Below are 16,268 nucleotides of genomic sequence, written 5' to 3'. Positions count from 1 at the left end.
AACTGGTGGTCTTAAGGGTAGTCTGAAGTATTTTTTACTATGCAGTAGTTCTATATTGTCTAGGTTTGTAATTTTGTACAGTTTTAAGGACATCAATGCTTTCTTCCTTCTGCTAGATTGCAGAAACAAAAGATCTCACCCTTGATTCTGATGAAATGGAAAACAGGCAGGTACCATTGACTGGAGATGGCCTGTAGTACTTCCTCTGTTGCAGAGACCCATGCCTGGCTGGCATGAGTTTGTTGGATTGTGTGGGGCAAGTTCTGGCTGGTGCCTAGGCAGGGCCCTGCAGAGGTGGCCTGTGCACGTGGTGCTGCATGTCTGACCACAGTGCAGGCCTTGTACTCCCAAAAAGACTGAGAGTAGAAGCGGACTTGACCTCACCTTTCAGCTTCAGGGCATGTTCTTCTTCATTATAGTGATAACCACTTTCTCTCTGGAGAAATAGAATTAGTCGGTATGTAACATTGTACTTGTTTTTTCTGAGAATGTAGGTACTAGGAAGACTTGTGTTAGAGTTTTGGTTTATGCTTGCGAGAAGCAGAACTGAAGGTTTCAAAATTCTGCTCATGGTAAAGATAAAAGCTTTCACAGACTTAGAAATTAGATTTTTTGCAGTGTGTGGTACCTGAGAAATGCTTAAGTGTTGCTCCTTTAACCTTGCACTGCACTACTGTGAAATACCCTTCTCTGACAAAGCACCTAAAACTTTGTGTAAGGGACATTTGTTCTGGAACATCAGTATTGTTGTGTGAGCTGTTAAAGCTTTACAGAAATGATTAAAATAAAACCCAGACCTTTAAAGGGCTGCTTATAGTACAGAGACGTGAAGAAATTTAGAAGAAGGAAGAACTGACTGCTTATTAATGAATATGGGCCAAATTTTAATTAACATTGATATCACGTGTTTATGAGGTTAAAGTTTGTAGGGCTGTAATTGTTACACTACTTGGTTGGTTTACTAAAAAACAAAACCAATGGAACAAGAAAACCAAACTGAAACACAAGCTAATCTTTTGTTTGTACATGGCTTACTATAATGTCCTGAAACTTGGCAAGGAAGATTTTTCTTTCTGAATTTTTGTGATAGAAAGTCTCATAGTAATCACTTAAGTTAGATATTTTGGACAATTATATTTTAAAGAATGGAAAATTTTAAGATATGCATTCATATATTTATATTTTAGAGTTTTGTTTTGCTCTTAATTTTTTAAATGAAAACACAAGTTGTAATTCAGTGCTACTTCAGTTGCTACTGATGCTGCTGTCCGAACTGGTCCTCGTAGTTATCTTCTAAGCCCTCTTGACACTCTTCAGCCCTGCACTAAACAAGCTGTCAGCATTTTACCAAAAAAGTTCTATTTCATCCAGTGACTAAAACATATCTTTGCTATTTGTCTTGTAGGCACAGGAGAGAGTGGCAAAAGCACGTTTATCAAGCAGATGAGAATCATTCATGGATCAGGTTACTCTGATGAAGACAAAAGGGGCTTTACAAAACTGGTGTACCAGAATATATTTACAGCAATGCAGGCCATGATCAGAGCCATGGATACCCTCAAAATCCCGTACAAATATGAACATAACAAGGTGAGATTTTTGTTTATTTCCATAGCTGAAGCTCTTCCTTTTGTTATTTTAGGAATTTTACTGAAGGTCTCAAAGCAATTACATCACACGAATTATACTCAAACCTCCAATGAAAAGGGCATCTTCCAGTCCTTCCTGTAGTTCTCTGCACTTTTTGCTACTTTGAAAAGACAAAGGTGCTGTTTTTAACAAGGTGCGTGGGAGGTTTGTCACAGTGCAGAGATTTAATGGCAGACTGCAGTTTGACTGTGACTTACTCCTTGTCTTTTCCTCCCTCTGGCCAAAGTTAAACAATTCGTCAGATCTGTAGCAGAATCTTAACAGCTTAACATTTGCCTTTAACATTACATGTGGAAAAAATTGAAAATACTAGAAAAATATATGGGCATACCTGTAAGAGTGAAATGCTTGACATTTGTCCAAGTACATGATATAGCACAGGATTACATGGCTATATCTTCTACTTGTCACAGGAGTGTTATGACTTTGATAACAGGTCCTGAGAACTTGTTCTGATTTTTCCTGTTGAGCCATTATCAGTAACTTTGTCAGGCAGAGAGTTTAAGGTCTCTCATAAGTGGAGGACTCACCTTTCTTTGAATCTTGTAAGGGAGTATTTAATGATAATTTAGTAATTCTGGATGAAAATAATATTTTCTCTGACTAAATACCAGAAGCTATCAAAACCCAAGGACATTTGCAATAAAATAGTTAACTTTTTGTTAACTAGGGACGACAGGCTGATATAAACTTGTGTTAAGATGAAAATCTTTTGTGCCTCCATATATGATGTTTAATTATGTGAATTGACCTGCTTGTATGTGTTTTAAGGTATCTAATTTAGAAGTAGGACAGACAAAGCTTATGGCCACGGTAAGAGAAGCTTTGTTTTGCTATTTGCATCTGCCAAAGTCATTGCAGGTGGTTGTTACTTTGTTAGTGATATAATGTTGCAATAACCAGAATCTTGCAGGAGCCTGGGTTTATGTAGTGGGAAGTCAAGAGGATCCTCTCTGTGAAAATACCTGTTGTTAACCTTCTTTAGTAGTAGGTGGGAGGTTTTGTATATATGAAAAAGACTGAAAAAAACTGCCGTAATTTTAAAAAGACAGTCGAACTTCCTAGTCTTAGTGCTGGAGCTTTCTAGTTGCCTCCCATCCCTCATGAATCAAAATCAAAGGTGCAGGTAGAGTTAAAAGGAAAACTGCATTTCAATGTGTATTTCAGCCTTTTGGCTCAGTATTTTTGCTGTGCACAAAACAGACAGCATATTGACTTCAAAAGTTAGTTGACTGTAAAACATTTTCTTCAAAATTGGTATTACTTGTCAGTTTACTGTAGTATCTGGAAGTCCTAAATGTAAGTCAGAACTTTTTTTCCTTGGGAGTGTATGTTCTATAGTTACTGTTTAAGTTGAAAGTGCTGATTTTGTATCATGCTTTTATATAGTTGGAGTAAGTTGGTTGCTTTTGATGTATTTTTGTACACATGACCAGAGGCTGTTCACTTTCTCTGTATAGAAATAACTTTTCTGAAAGTAAGAGTCTGTCTTTGTGCTCAGCTCCTCCACAAGCATTCCCATCAGTTTCAAATAGGGCTACATACAGAGGAAAACAGAAATCACAAACTAAAGAGTCTCAAGGGAATTCCTTTGCAGATTCCTTTGGAAATACAGTGGAAACCAAACTTGATACAGCCAAAATAGAAAAGATCTACTACACCTCTGCTTTATAAGCAAGGTAACTTCACATTAAAACAGTGAATACCAATCAATTGGTTAATCTGCTACTTTTTTTAAAGGCGATTGAAAGCAAACTCATTAATGTAGCAGCCTAGAAAACACAGGAAGAGAACTTCCTATTAATTTGAATCTCCTATCAGGAAGTCCTATCTCTGGAGAGAATATCTCAAAGTTTGAGTAACAAACATATTTTTAGCACAGTGGTTGTTTTGCACAATAGTTCAGAAATCTGCAGCTCAAGCTGTTATTGATGTGGTAAAGGCCTAAAGAAAAGTGATTTTTTTTTTTTTTGTCAAATTCTTCATGTTCTGTGATAAACTTTGGGGAAATTAGAAAGGCTTTTCTCTTGCTGTACCAATTTTGTTATCTTTACCTGGAAACAGCTAAAATTGAGGTCTTTTGGATCTTGGAGTGCTTCTGGAATTTGTAATGCTTTTGTATCAAACAGTTAGGGGAGCAGTTGCAATCTTTGTGTAGTATACAACTTGACAGTAACATTGAGATTGGATTATTTTAATATAATCCATGTAGCAAGAAGCAAGTTTGAAGTTTAATGAGTTAGTTCTTCCTGTGAAGTTGTGTTGACATCATAGTCACCAACAGAACTAAAAAGGCAGAGACTGAAATGTTTTGTCCTGTGTTGTAATAATCTAGGCTGTTCTGAAAGGTTTGCTATCAGAGTGGAGAAAATCAGTTCAGAAATCTAACTATTAGAGTTTAAAATGTAATATCCCAGAACTAATGATAGAGCATTATAACATGAAAGATATTTATTTTTCATGTTAAGCTTCAGAATATGAGCTCTTCTGAGGTTTAACGTAATGGCTGAGGGTGTTGCCCTTTCCTTAAGAATTTCTCTGTTGTAGGAAATAGTATGGACTACTTTTTAATTTTCCTTTTGGGTAGATGTTATTGTGCTTTCGTTACTTATTTTTAACTAGAATTCATGAAGTTTTCATTTGGCTATTGAATTTTAGATTAAGAAGTATTTTGTGAAGTATGAGGAAGAGAAAGCCCTCTTTTTTATTAAGATGTTCATAAGCAATTCTCAAAATTACCTGTCTTTGCAAAGTCTTGTGAGTGTACAGTACTACCTCATGTGCAACCATAGATATTCAAGTTAAAAACGTTAAAATAGTTTGTGGCTTTTACAGTTTGTCTTTTTAGAAAGCTGAACTGTGTATCTATGCTTCTGTCATTCCTTTTAAGTACTGAAATAAGACCATTCACTTTAGTCTTTTAAATTCTCACATCATATTTCCAGTGCTCTTGGTAACGCCTTACAAACCTTTCTTTTGTAATCCAACATCTATTTTCCCTTTCTCTCTCTCTCTCTTTTTTTTTTTTTTTTTTTTTAAATTACTGAGGGTGGGGAGTATACATGGCTGGCTTTTCTTTTTCTCTCTTGTTGCTAAGAAGTTCTACCAAATCTATTAATATGCCAAACAGCAAGTACCACTGTTACGCCATACTATTCCCTTTCAATGTAACATCCAAAACACAAGTTGTCTCTCTACTCCAGCGGACAGTATTAGGAAGGTGTCACTCCATGGTGATCAACAGGCAGGAAATCTTACTTGAAACCCTTGCCCATAATTTCCTGTTAGACTTCTTAAATATTCATAACAAGATAGCTAAAGTGAGTAATGGAACAGGCTACAAGAAAGTTTTTAAAGAGGTTGAAAACATAAAAGCAAGATTTATTGTAGACTTAGGTATTTGCTGTTAAGTTTCTGAGAGTGTTTTCTACTGAAGTTGTTTATATATTTGTTCCTGTTCTCTTTGGGGAATGTTTTACAGTAAAAATTAGGCAGATATGGGAAATGTTTTCAAAGTCCAGAATCTTGCTGGTATTATGTTCAAGTCCATGTTTACCTTGTTAGCTCATTTCTTGTAGGTTAGTCAAATCCATTGATGCAAACAAACAAACAAAAAAAAAACCAGCAGAAGCAGGGCAACAGGAACAGGTATGGAGTCAGATTGCATACATTTTTATCTCAAGTGTATAGTTGGGGGTGTTAAGTGTTCTAGATCTCTTTTATGAAAAGTGATGTTGATGTTCAACAAACGTGCTTTTGAGGAAAGAGCCTCCTACAGACACTTGGAGGATTGTTGACTGTCAGTTGATGCGTAACGTGTGGGATTTTTGTGTGTTTAAAGGGGTATATTTTTGGGTTTTGTTGTTTTGTCATTTTTTTAAAAGAATTATGTTCTTGGAATGGTGAAATGAAATAAATGCTTACTGGTTTGTAACAGAGATAATCAATCAAATGTCTCTTCAAGCAGCTAGAGAAAGCCAAGTGAACTGTGTTCTGCAGCAGGCTTAAAACAGGTTACAAGAAAAAGTTTTATATTAATAGTGTTAATTGGTATTTAATTAGAATTGAAGTACTCTCAAGTGTTCTTTTCCAGGCATTCAGAACCAAAGAAAAATTACGTAATGAATGGGAGCCTTATGGAAGAGTTAAATACCAAAAGCTCCAGATACGTTATTTTGGCAAGAAACAGATTGCTGCAGAGCCAGCCAGCATGGAAGTGTATAGTTAAAGTATCATGGTCCTTTAACAATATATATTCAGATACAGGAGCCAAAAATAGCTTGCTTTCTTTTTTTGTTTTTTACAGGAGCTATAATGCAAGGTAAAACCCACCTACCTGACAGATGGGTTTCTTCCCATGAGGATGTTTATGTGAACTTTAGGGACTCCAGTAGACCCATGAACAGTTTCCTCCAGAGTGCTTTGTGAAGAGACCTCTGTGAGGTGTCTGATGATCCTAGATCCCAGCCTCTCCTCAACTGTCTTTCTCATTCTCCTTCTATTAGTCATTTACTCTGCTCATGCCCTGCCTTTCTCTCTGGCATCTCTCCAGTCTTCTGTACATTTGACCTCAGCAGGTCTTTATCTACTTACTCATGCCCTTACCGTTTAGTCCTACTCTCTGCTGTTTTCTTTCTCCTCATTTATATATTTGAATAAATTCTGTAAACCTCCCCCAAACCCCGATATGTTAAATAATATAACATTTTGTTGTCTTTCTGCCAGTTCACTCATTTGCTTGCTCTCTGTTTGGAGAAGAAGTCTCTTGCATGTGTCTGCATTGCGCCAATGGAAATGTAAAAGAAGTTGCTTGTTTCCGCTGCTCTATCCTCCTCAGCTTTTTCATAGTTTACCCCAAAAGAAGTGTGAGTTTTAGTTGTTTTTCCAACTGTGGGGGAAAAATATAATTGTATATCAGAAGTAAGCTAGACAAGCAGGGTTGAATATTCCCATGAAGAGCTGAGAATATCTTTATTTAAAATAAACATACAGATAAATGAACACTTCCTTTCCCCAGTAAAATGATAGGTAATTTCAATATGAAATGAAGAAACTGCCTTAGCCTGCAGTTCAACACAAATTTGAAAAGTAAAATTTAGCTAGTCTTTCTTGGAGCAATAAAATATCTTCTTTCCTCCTATTACGTTTCATTTTTAAGTGAAGCTCATTATTTTTTTGAATATGACATTTTAAGTGATTAGCTACCCTTTGCTAACAGGAAGTGATAAATCATGTAGGAAAACACTCATGTGGGGCATGATATCCGTGTTTTATCTGTCCAGTTCCACCATTTTACTTTTTCTGCTGGTGTGGAGAACAAAATGGCTGCTAATAATGCTGGCAGATTCTTGTAGATTTTGTGATCACTCATACGCTGCATAAAGGATCATAAATATGGGAAAGCAGGCTTCTGGCATTTTTTTGTTTCCCTTATTTCTGACTGTTCTGCTTCAGATATGTTTATTGCTTAGTTATTCTGTTTGCAGGACATACTGTACCTCTGAAAATAAATATTCACATGAGCATGCTCTCTGACAACAAAGATGTGAGATACGCTTAGACAACTTTTGTATGTGTAGGAGTTTGGCATTTATTTGAAGGTAATAGTATTTTGTACTCTTAGAATGGTTTTGACTTTATCCATAATCAGCAGCAGTTAGGTAAACGTAGGTATTTATACAGGAACTGTGTAAATGAAACCATTTATAAGTATTTCTTAGCGGAAAATATTTAAAAGTAATAGCTTCCTAGTAATTTCATTAATTTCTACAGAAGACACACTGTGAAACTATCTCACACTTATTTCTGAAGTAATTTGAGAATGAAATATTTTTGTCTTATTTTCCTCTGTAACTTTATGAAGATATTTCCTTTCCACAGTGAAATTTTCTGGAGAATTTGGATCTATTTATGTGATGTAGAATGACTAAAAGTTCTCGAAGTCTCATGTCTTCATTGTTCATTTCTAGTAACACAGAAATGTTGCTTGAAATGAAGTTTACTGCAATGGATTCAAAATCTTCAGCTAAAATGGACCATATTTTTCTACAGGTTTTTTTAGTCTTTTGTTCATTTTGCACTTCCTATGTGGTACAAGTTACATCTGAGGTACAAGAAGACTATCTTACAATGAAGTTCAGCTTTGGCTTAGAAAATAAGGTAATGTTAAAAAAAAATTGTTTTAAAAAACCAAGAAAAAACTCAAACACACCCTTTTTTTCCCCTCAAATGTAATTTTTTTGTACTGTAGGATATATTGCTCCTGGTAGAAGTATTCACATCATTCCTTTGCTTCTCTGCTTTTTATGAAAGATTATTTTGAACTTTTCTTTTTCCTGATTAAAATAGGTTCAAAGTCTAAACATGGAGAGGCGATTACATATTCATGCTTCATCAGTCCAATCACATGCCTACCTGTTTTCAGAGTGTGAGCTTATGTGGATTCATCCATTTGTAGACCTTGTGTTCACTTTGAGTGATTTCATAGAGGTGAGGCATGAGACAAGTGTCTAGTGTTTTGCTTCTGGAAGAGGCTATTGGCAAAGTGAGCATGACATTATTGGTGTTATGTTTTGATTTTTTTCTAATAGTTTTTCTAAACAGTCAAACACAAAGCTATGGATGCATGTTGCAGCTTTAGCAAAAAAGTATGCAGACCACGAATAGATTACTTAATGTTGTGATGGACCTAAGATACTGGGTAGGTAGGAAAATCATTTATTACAGACAAGCCACTGCTGTGAACTGTCCCAAGCTTGACAAAAGAGAGTTTAATATTGTGTTGGAGGGGTAGTAACTACAAGAGGTTTTTTTAATCCTTCCTGAAGTGTCTCTCACTTACATGTCTCCGCATTTCCTCAGTCTCTATGGCGTGTAAGAGTTTGTGGATACTTGCCTGGGGCAAATTATACTCTATATTTTTATGTATTTTTTGTTTGATGAACTGTGACTTCAACTGTCTGTATATCTTGATGGTTGTGCAAGAAGGTAGATGAGTGCCCTTGATGTGTGAAGACATTCTTTGCATCTGGTCTCCAATCTTTACCTAGCTGTATTTTCTACTGTAAGCAAACTGCTGCCAGTTGTACAGGTTGGATGAAAAGGTGATTGCCTATCACTGAAGCATAAAGAAGCCTTGGGTACATCTGCCTGCCTCCTGGGCTGCAGCACAGCCATATGCCAGATAGAGGAACAGTCAGGATATGCCACAGTGGAAGAGCTATTGACATAGTCATTATGTGAGCCTTATAAATCCTATCATGGCATTCAGGGTTAATTACACATAGCTATTTTGATGTTTGTTTCTGTTTATCCAAAGACTAGACAAACACAGGGATAGGATTTAGTGTTGAGTCGGTATCTAGTTGTAATCTGCAGAGATTTTACACTTTGTATTATAGAAGAAAAGGTCTTTTGACTTTGGAAAGTCATGACTGCATACTTGTTTTTCTAATTGTACTGTTTGTAGGGCCACTCTATGTAATATTGTGTTTGTGAAGAGCTTTAGAGCAAAGTGGAAATTAGATTTTTATGTGTGCCTTTATATTAGTGCTTCTTCAGTCAATTATGATTATTTTTCAGGTAGCCCAGTAGTTTCTCCTTTATTGCAAGTTGTGTTCAAGTTATGTTGAAATTGGAGAAATACGGTAGCACCTATCATTCAAGGCTCCTTCAAGCATCATTTGAAGCAGAAATCTGAAGAGTAGGAAACAGGCATTCAGTAGTTTTTACACCCACAGGATTGACTAAAGAGTCTTTCAGACTACACTGGCAAAATTGTGGTTGTGCAGAAAGATTTTGTGCCTCGTAATAATTTTTAGAGTTCTTCTGATTTAATAGCAGTTTTCTGCAGTTTACTAAAATACTGCTTCTGAGCTGAGTGTAGATGCAAAGGTAGTATCAGTTGCCAGTCCACTGTTTCAGTAACAGAAAAGAATGTGTAGTTTGTATTGGAAAAGGTTTTCTTTGTTGCTTTTGTTTTTGACTGTTTGTTAATTTTTACTAAGGGTACCTATCAAGATGGTATTCCATGAAAAAGCACATTTCTGTTTCTTAAGCCACAACAGCATATGTACAAATATGATTTGACAATAGAACTAACATTAGACTTACTGTATCAGCCTCTGAAAGCTAAACTCACTTTGTAAAGGCATGCTTCACAATCAAATAGGAAGAATCTTGTGCAATTTTAAGCTCTTAGAGGGCAAACTGGTTTTTTGAGGTTTTGTATTTTTTTTTAACTCTCGCACGTAAACTCAAGGGATTCTGGGACAGAATGTTTTTGAGTAACTTTTAATGTACTTTTTTATGTGATTCCTTTAACTCTATGCATTTTCTTTAAGTTTCTCCGGATTGAAAAAGAACTTCTTGAAAGCTGAAATCTTTTCCAGTATAGCTTTAATTACTTTTTCTCATAAACCTAGAACTTTATGGACTTTGTTTAGTTATTTTTTTTCTTCTTTTCTTTATCTTACTTCGTCACTTAAATACTGCTTTGACCTTTTAAAAGTTGAAAGAGTAAAAATGAAGGATTGAAAATAAAGCCATCCAAAACCCTGCAAATGTATACCAGATACTATGAATTCTTTTGCAGCCAGTAATCTGTAAATAAAAAGAAAGGCACAGGACAGAATAAAATGGGGCAGCTTTTCTCAAAAATGCATTATAGATTTTTAAATTTAGATGTGCAGTAACAATCTGGGGAAGAAAATAACTTCAATATTTACTACCTTTTTGGAAAAAGATGCATTTTGTTCAACCAATTACCTCTTTGTAAGCAGCTTTAGAGTACTCTTCTGCAGTAAAAGCAGTGAAGTGGTTCTTTGGTAAAAATGGAAAAGCCATTGGTATTGGACTGAAAAATCATCAAAAGATATGAAAAATGTTTGACTAGTGCATATATGTACTGTGGCATATGCAGTATAAAATGGGGTTTTATTAAAGAAAGTGGGAGCTTCTGATGTGATTGAAACTTGCATATAAGGGAGGGTATTTAAGGAATATGTATAAGGAAACTGAGGAATGCATGAATGGACAGATCTTCTCAGAGGCTGCAAAAGAGCCTGCACATTGAGAGTAAGTGAGGTATTTCTTCCAAAGGTAACATAGACTATGCAGGTGGTTTCTAAAGTATGTCCAGGAATAAACTAAGCATGAGCCAGCAATGTGCCATCATGGCCAAGAAGGCCAATGGCATCCTGGGATGCATCAAGAAGAGTGTGGCCAGCAAGTCAAGGGAGGTTCTGCTCCCCCTCTACTCTGCCCTGGTGAGGCCTCATCTGGAGTCCTGTGTCCAGTTCTGGGCTCTTTAGCTCAAGAGGGACAGGAAAGTGCTGGAGAGAGTCCAGCACAGGGCCAACAAGATGATCAAGGGACTGGTACATCTGTCATACAAGGAAAGTCTGCGGGAATTGAGGCTGTTGGGTCTAGAGAAGAGAAGACTGCAGGGCTATCTTATTAATATTTATAAGTATGTAAATGCTGGATGTCAGGAGGTTGGGGCATCCCTTTTTTGTATAGTGGCTAGCAATAGGTATTGGAATGAAACTGGAACAGAAAAAGTTCCATTTAAACATAAGAAAAAACTATTTTACTGTGTGGATGAGGGAGCCTTGGTACAGGCTGTCCAGGGAGGGTGTGGAGTCTCTTTCCTTGGAGATCTTCAAGATCTGCCTGGATGCATTCTTGTGCAACCTGATCTAGGTGAACCTGCTTCTGCAGGAGGGTTGGACTAGATGATCTCTAAAGGTCCCTTCCAACCCCTACCATTCTGTGATTCTGTGATTCTAAGGACCTTTTTGTGATTTAGAAGCAGTATGTCTATTTGTGTAGGCTTGTTAGTTTTCAGAAGCATGTTCTTTTAGAATTTGTTTAATTATACTGTGTTGTGAATAGTTTATTTGCTGCTTGCAACCCAAGTCTTGCCACTCTTAGAGAGGAATCTAAATACTTATTGGCATTTTTCCAAGCCAAGTCTTGGAAATCTGTAATTTCACCTCTGGGTTGTTGTAATGCCACTGACCAGTAAAATGTGACATCAGTATTAGACTCCTTGTGAAAGACCTAATTTTAAAAAATAGTTCTTCTGCAGGGCAGTATTTATAAATAAACCAAATCTAATCAGAGAAGGACATGGCAGCACAGCCTTATAGCTCATGTCCTTCTTGTGTGATAAATGATTTGCACTGGCTACCCTCGCCATAGTGGAGTACTCATTCAGCACATTGCAAAATGTTATAAATGGCAACTCCCTCCTCTGAAAAAATTACATAACTTTTCCTCATCTCTCTTTCAGAAAAGAAATGCACACTTTAAAGTAGATTTTTGAGGATCCTAATGCTAATAACAAAGAAGTTGTAGGGTGCTTGCTCACTAGCTGTCATTTCCTGATTCCAGTGATGTGTATGCTCTTTCTGCTATGTTTCTGCCTATCTATCCCTTTTTGAATGCTCGTAATTTCTTGTGATCTTCCTGTAGAGCTTCCTGTGCATGGCTGTCTGATGATGCCATATGAGTCTGCAATGTGGGTAGTGTTTGGTCCATCTAACAAATAAGAAAACTGCTGCAACAATATTCTGAATTTTTCTCCACTGAAGTCAGTTCTATACAGAGATTAAACTTTCTTAATTCCCTTTGGAATGCATATCTGTGATCTAGTAAGTCTTTTTTTGGTTTCCCATCTACTGACTGGGTTATGCGGTAGACGCCAGCCATTTACGAGCACATCCTAAGCAGATGTTATAGCTGTCTGGATATACTGAAACAGACACCACCATCTACAGAAATCTTGCCAAGATAAAATGGAATCAAATTCTGTCAGTTCAACATTTTAATGCCATTTTTCATTGCACCCTACATCACTGGTCCAAACTACATAGAAATTAGATTTTATAAATTCTTTCCTCTTGGGAAAGGAATGAAAATTAGATTTCTCATATGAAGCCACCACAACGAGAGTAAATTTAAATAAATATGCCTTGGAGGGGATTTCATTGAAACATGTGTAAAGGGAGTAATGTAGTTGATATGTAGGCTCAGTTGCCAAGAATCTACTTTTAAGGTAAAGATTAATCCATGAAGATAGGTTTTTAGTAATGCTGCATTAGTGTTTCAAGTGGTCTCATGAAGCCATTATTCTTTGACCGTAACGTATTTCTTTTTCAATAGGTAACAAATAAACACTTCGTTTCCTTTTCTTTTATTATTTTTTTCCTGGCCATTCTTGATTTGGCAATTAGATCTCTTTCTTCAGTTCAAGATTTGTGGATGTTGTTTTTTATTTTCAACTTGGATATTCTCTCTATCAGGTCTTGTGAGGTTGTATTCTAATGAAGAGTCTAAGAGGAGAATAATAAACAGAAACTGCTTACACTGTTTGGGGCTTTTTTTTATCAAGTTCCTATATCCCTTTTGATCTTTTGGACTTTTTGTAATTTGTTGAGTTTCTCAGGAGAGTCTTTTCTCCATCAGTATGGACCATAGAATTAATCAGATGCAGTAATTATTTGGCATAAGTTTATATGTCCAAATGAAATGTGGTTAAGATGGTTGTGGAGTACAGACTTCCTGATTAATTTGCATTTTCCACTACCCTCTTTTCAGAGACAGGGTTATAACAGCTGGAAAGTTCCAAGGAATTTTACTACAATGCTTGTTAAAGATAAGTATTTCCAAGTATCTGAGGAACCAAACAGAAAACAATGCCATAATTTTGGGTCTGCAGTTAGAAGCATTGCACAAAACATAAAACACTCCTCACAAGCTACATGAAAAGTAGGGACGGTAACTCTCTCTTCCTTACAATAAGCAGAAATGGAATGCATGCTTTTACTATGAAGTAATTTTGTCTTACAAACTGTAGTTCATAGATACTTTGAAAGGCTGAATAAAAATATGCTTAACCAGAAGCCTACCACACCCAACATTCAGACATCTGTATTTAACTTTGTCTCATAATTATGCCTCACTGCATCAGCAGATGAATGTAACAAGGATAAATCTTCACCGTTAAAATTTGTTACAGGTGCCAGCATTGTTACAGTTTATAAATAAAATTCAGCAGCTGAGGAAAGCATTTTCCTCTGCACTTTACAGAACTTTTTTTTTCCGCACAGCCAGTTCTAGAATAAGGGAAGGACTTGGTCCCTTTAAAATGTTTCTTGTATTTTGAAAGATTCTTTAGATTGTTAGCATTAGTCTGTGCTGTTTTTAATCTTCTTACATCTTGCCGTGCAGTGACCTGTGCTGTTAGAGACCAATAGGTAGGTCTGAAATATTAATCACTTAAAATGAAAAAACAGAGCTGGATCAAAGCCTCAAAGCTGTTGTTGAGAGACTGGTTAAAGGAAGAGCTTTTCCTCCCTCCTTTCCAGCATGCTGCACTGTGGCTCTGTCTAGTGCCTCAGCCTATGCACCCCTTTCCCCACTTGCAGTGCATTCTCATCTGTATCAGGATCACCCTGTGTCTGATTTACAGCACTGAGGGATGAATGGAGAGCAGCCCAGCACATGGTGCCATAAATCACTGTGAGCTACACACTGTTGAGCTAGGTTCTCTTGCCTCTGTGAGTGAGTTAGGCTGAAGGAGTCTTGTCTTTGATCCCTTTCAGATTGACTGGCTTATACAGGCACAAGAAAATCAGTTCTACCAGAAGTGTTGGAATATGCTTGCTAAATCTGCAAGATTTGATCTATATATCCTATAGTAATATCTATATCTAACAAAATATTTGTTTTACTTAATTTACGTAAATTTAATAGGTAGCATAGCTGCCAATAAGTAAATTGGAGGATCATGTCCAAGAACCTAAATGTGGATCTTAAAAAGGATTCCACAGCATTTAAATGAACATTAATGTTATTTACTTTAAAGTTCAAAAACTTTAAGTGAATGCATATTAATTTTTTTTCCTTTTTTGTTCGCTTTGACCCCTGTATGAAACAAAACTGTTCCTTCCCTTTATAACATCACTGTACTAACGTGTTAATCATACTAGTTCAGGATTGCTTCGAAACTTGTATTACTGCAGAAGTGAATACTGTTATCGTGTTTGTGGGTCAGTGCCTTGTGCTACTGTGCTGACATACAGAAGTACATGCTTTATAGACACAGCAGCTGGTTCAGGTAATTGACTGTAGGTTTTTTGGATATATGCTACTTGTGCCCAGCCTTGGGATCTCCATACTTATCTCCAATCCTATGCAATATTCATGTGATGTGTGTATAAAGATGTGACTAGACCACCATGGACTTTTGAGGTAGAGAAAGCTGTGCATTATCCATCAGATACTCTAGCTGCTCGTCAGCCTGGAGGATATTCTGACTTGACTTGAGTAGTGCCTGAAGATAAAAGCTTCAACAGTCAGGAGAGTATAAAGCTGAAATACCACTACCTTATACTTAACTCTGTCTTGCCTCACCACCACCTTGTTAAATGTATTGCCCATATATTGCTTGGCTAGCTTTCTGAGCTTGACTCTGACCTCACATACAACAGTAAAACATGCTATAAAATGTCAATAAGTCATACCAGAACCTTTTGTTGAATACATTTTAGTGTACTTTTATTCACTGTCTTCTCAGATATTGCAGATAATTAAATATGCCATCCACTGGCTAAAGCAAGCAACAAACAATTTCCCTAAGCTAAATCAGAAGGTGGTCTACCTGAGACTAAAATAAGCAACTGCTGTTTTGCTGTCAGGTTTAATTTTTTTCAAACCTGATCCCTTTTTATTTTTCCCGGTAAAATATGATGTACATTTCATCTTTGTTTTGAGATTGAAGGTATAAACTGTTGCCTGTCCAGATTCTTTTTCTGTTCCCTAGTCTCTGAGCAGGAATTTCACATTGTCAGCTGGGAGTTTTTTGAGTGTACATATTTTTTTCTGGGTTGTGTTGCTGGTTGGTTTTTTTTTTTTATATAGTAGCAAAGTTACTTCTGAGTGAAATTCTGTATTCTGGATATGGAATAGCAGTGATTTAACTACAGTTTGACTTTAAAGAAATTTATAAAGAACTTTGCCTTAAAAATACTTTTATTTTAATATTGGCTGTATAAAAAGCAGGAAAAGAGATGTTAGCTTCAACAAATGCAATTCTTCTCTGAAGAATCAAAAGACATGCTTTAGTACATTTCCTTTAATCTGAGGAAATTAATGCTGCTTCTTCTTGCATCAGTTCTTTTAAATATTTTAAAAGAAATTTTCCTCTTTTAGCTAAAATACGTCTCACAGCATTTAAAAACTGGTTTTTAATAAGTTGATAATTGTACTAACAGTTTCTAGACACCAGGAAGGGCTTTTGACTTTAATATTTTTATTCTTAAATCTGGATTGTACAACAGGATGCATAACTGAACTGCTAATTCTGCTTTCAGTGACTCTCCCTTCTTTTTGGGGGGAGGGAGTGGGGTGATCAGCAAATCTTTCTTCTCTGAGAAGTTGTAACAAATGAGTCTTAGTTTTGGAAGTCATACATATTCAAGTCATAAGAAAAACTAATGTTTTCCATCATCATCCTATTTTTTTCCCCATATTACCACCTTTTATTAATATAATTAATATTAATAACTGTATTACCACATCTTTATAATGCACTTACTTGCTCTTTAACCTTC

General features: G+C 36.2%; 1 protein-coding gene across 1 annotated transcript in view; it reads left to right on the top strand.

Annotated features, from left to right (window-relative positions):
* Positions 1-16,268, top strand: part of LOC104556352 (guanine nucleotide-binding protein G(q) subunit alpha) — a 136,596-nt gene that overhangs the window by 43,920 nt on the left and 76,408 nt on the right. The window contains exon 3 of the mRNA XM_062017534.1: positions 1,406-1,590. Within this exon, the coding sequence (XP_061873518.1) occupies positions 1,406-1,590 (185 nt within the window). The remainder of the gene's footprint in view (positions 1-1,405; positions 1,591-16,268) is intronic.

This window comes from Colius striatus, chromosome Z (assembly GCF_028858725.1).
Source record: "Colius striatus isolate bColStr4 chromosome Z, bColStr4.1.hap1, whole genome shotgun sequence".
Lineage (NCBI taxonomy): Eukaryota > Metazoa > Chordata > Aves > Coliiformes > Coliidae > Colius > Colius striatus.
This window is presented reverse-complemented; position numbering and strand designations above follow the sequence as displayed.